The sequence below is a fragment of the Petaurus breviceps genome, unplaced genomic scaffold, assembly GCF_028583685.1.
Source record: "Petaurus breviceps papuanus isolate PSGF00001 unplaced genomic scaffold, PetGlider_PUasm1.0 90881, whole genome shotgun sequence".
Classification (NCBI taxonomy): Eukaryota; Metazoa; Chordata; class Mammalia; order Diprotodontia; family Petauridae; genus Petaurus; species Petaurus breviceps.
In genome coordinates this window covers 11672533-11675765 of record NW_027187369.1, presented here as the reverse complement: position 1 = coordinate 11675765, position 3233 = coordinate 11672533, and the positions used below count along the sequence as shown (strand labels likewise).

At 39.9% G+C, this 3233-nt stretch overlaps 1 protein-coding gene across 1 annotated transcript in view; it reads left to right on the top strand.

Annotated features, from left to right (window-relative positions):
• LOC138150695 (nascent polypeptide-associated complex subunit alpha, muscle-specific form-like) overlaps positions 1-2950 on the top strand; it is an 8434-nt gene extending 5484 nt beyond the window's left edge. Inside the window, exon 1 of the mRNA XM_069074125.1 lies at positions 1-2950. This exon is cut by the window's left edge and continues 5484 nt beyond it. Within this exon, the coding sequence (XP_068930226.1) occupies positions 1-1516 (1516 nt within the window). The 3' untranslated portion in view covers positions 1517-2950.
• Positions 2951-3233: the final 283 nt, after the last annotated feature.

The following is a 3233-nucleotide window of genomic DNA, read 5'->3' as shown; positions in this document are numbered from 1 at the left end:
GAGGAGGGAGAGGAGGGAGAGGAGGGAGAGGAGGGAGAGGAGGGAGAGGAAGAAGAAGCCGATAGAGGTAGTAGAGTTGTTGGATGATGATGATGTGCTGGAGGTGGTGGAGGTGAAAAAGGGTAATGATGATGAGGTGCAGGTCGTGGAGGTGGTGGAGGTGAAGGAGGATGATGATGATGTGGAGATAGTGGAGGTGGTGGACAATGAGAAGGTGGAGGTGGTCAATCTGGTGGATGATGATGACTCGGAGGTAGCTGGGCCAGCGCCCAGGCCGCCAGCACCCACCGCCCCAGCGGCCAGGCCCAGGGAGGGGCGAAGTCGCAATCGCAATCGCAATCGCAATCGCAATCGCAATCGAATGTGGCTTCACCTTCTTCGGCCGGGGGATCTGCCTCTGTTTGAGGACTTGGAGAAATGGCCCCACACTCGGGTCCGGTCGGTAATCGCCGGTTGGGTGATGGATTATTTATGCATGAATATCTGTCATGCCTTCTGTGATGACCTCGCTGAGGAATTCAACCAGAACATCACTGCTATGGAGGCTGTTTCTGGTGGGCCCCACAACCGATCGCTCCTTCAGCTTAAAACGGTGCACATTTGTCAGTTCTTAAAAAGAATTTCCAAAGCAAAATACGTAGATATGAGGTTTGATGCTAACACAGTCAACACTCCCTTGGAGTCAGCCTTGGCTATGTGGATCAGAATGGGATACCGTAGAGATATCCGTTTTGAAGACATCCATGATTTACTTAGAATTCAGGCTGTGGCAATCTGCCTGAAGAGAAGAGGCTTCAGAGAAGCAGAGGCAGCCTTTAGGAGGGTATTTGGGGAGAATGACAGCAACAGGCCTCTCAAAAAGATCCTGTTTAGAATAGTCTCTAAGAAAGACCCTAACCATGTTTTTTTTACCTACTTCAGCTTTGATTGCCTGATAAAGAAAATCAAGGCTTTCGTGCACCATGTGATAAATGAAAAATCAAGGAGCTTTCTCATCAAGAAAGCAACAAAAATAGTGAAAAGCACTACTGTGGTAAATGACAGGATGAGGGAGATAGAGCGAGAAGAAGAAAACAACAGCCACATTGTCATAGAGGAATCTTCAGAGAGTCCGAAATTCGTAGTCAGGTCTGACATGAATTTCTTCTCTCTCACACAAATGAAACGCAGCAACTCGAAGGAAAAAGTTTCGGATGACACCGGAAGAGAAATGGGCCCTGAAAGGAAAAAGGCCAAGCAAAAGTGCAACAACATTGTCATCAATGTGGAAACCGAAGATGACTGTGAAGATGACAATGAAGCCAGCACCTCTGAAAGACCTCCTGGCAAGAAAAGAAGATCCTGGACCTGGGAGGAAGACATGAAGCTGAGGTCTGGGGTGAAAAAATACGGAGAGGGCCAATGGAAGAAAATCCTCTCAAGGTATGCATTCCAGGACCGCACCAACGTGATGCTGAAGGACAGATGGAGAACCATAAAGAAGGCAGAAGTACTTTCTTCAGACAGTGAGGACTAAACTGAGTGTATCTATAAAGGTTCATAAAAGGTGAAAAAAAGAGGGGGGAAAAGCATGTCGATCAATGACTTTGTTTAAAACTTAACCAGTTGATGTTGTATTTTGAAGTTTTAAAAATGTTTCGGTGTGATAGTATATTTTCTCGGGAACAAAGTCATTTGACAGGCTTCTTTATTGCTATTTTCTTAAGCCTTACACTAGTGGGAAAAGTTAGATTTTTTTGAACCATACCATATACTTTCTTACACACATACATACAGGAAGCCTCAAAGAAGAAAAAATATATGACCATTGTTCTGTTCAGTTTATGTGAAATGACCTGAAAAAATAAGTTTTATTACAGCAAATTTGAATGTTCTGAGTCGTTGCGGAATATTGTCCTCTTAAACTAGGAGACAATGGCTTGGTTTTATGGCCTTAGTGTGTCACTTAATTTTTAAGGCTCTCTGATGAAATCCCAAGTGTACAATGTTACTTCAGCATTATGTATCTTCCTCTGAGGAAGGTTAAAGATGATAAGTGATATACCTAAAACAAAACTTATACTATTAGTTTGTATGTGATATAGTCATCTTTGGATTTTTTTTAGTCATTTTTTTGTTTAAACAAAGATCCATCTCCATCCTCCAACTGAGAAAGCAAAAAAATGAACAAAAAAAACAAAAAAAAAATCCAAAACAAAAACAAACCAAAAAAATCAACTCAAGAACAAAATCCTTGTTAACAACTGTATATGATCATTCAAAGAAATTTCTGGATTTGACTATGTCTAACAAAATGAAGTGTCAATCTGCCTTCTGAGTCTGTTACCTCTCTATCAAGAGAAGGGTAGCCTGTTTCATCATGAATCTTCTTGAACTGTGATTGGTTATTGTGATCAGAGTTTCTAAGTCTTTCAAAGTTGATTGTCTTTACAATATTGTTGTTATTGTATAAATTGTTCTCCAACTTTGTTCTAATAGACATTTAACTTAAATGTTAGGCTAGAGTTCTGTAGTACATGAAAATGTACACCAAGTTCTATGATTTTGATGTTATTTAACATAATGCCAGCAAAGTGGTTGAATTGTACTGTGAACGCTTGAGACTTGATACCTCAATTAGCAATTTTAATATCACTCTGATTATTACTGCTTAGCATAAGTGTGTTCTTCACTTCTCTAGGACTTTGTCCTTCACATGTCTTGGTCAAGGAATATATAGAATGACTTATTAGTAGCTATTAATGTACCAAATTAGCTAGAATGTGTTTCTTCCTTAAATTAGCAAACTAGGAACAAAAAACATCATTTATGATAATTCTAGAGTTGCTTGGCCTTTGTCATATTGTTGAAGTTTGTATATAGAATTTAAGAAGTGTGTCTGTGTGTCCTTTTTGTTTCCTATGAAATTCAGTCTTAAAAAAATAAAAGGTTTCTGTCTCAATGTTCCAAATGTTTTCATATGTTCAATATTTGTGCGGCAGCAGCATAGCCAGAGTAATGGGCCTTCCCAAATTAAAAACCCCTGTCTAGCATCTCTTTTGCCTTAAAGAAGGGAGGGGGGAAACGTGGGAATAACCATGGGTTTTTCCCTCTTTCTTTACAAATCTTTTTTTTAAAGAATACAGTGGGGAAATAAGGTTTACAGTCATCTGTACAGGAATATGTCTGTTCTGTAGAATAGGGAACATTCATACAGGCTTATCTTGCCTTAAAAAACTCCACTAGACAAAAAC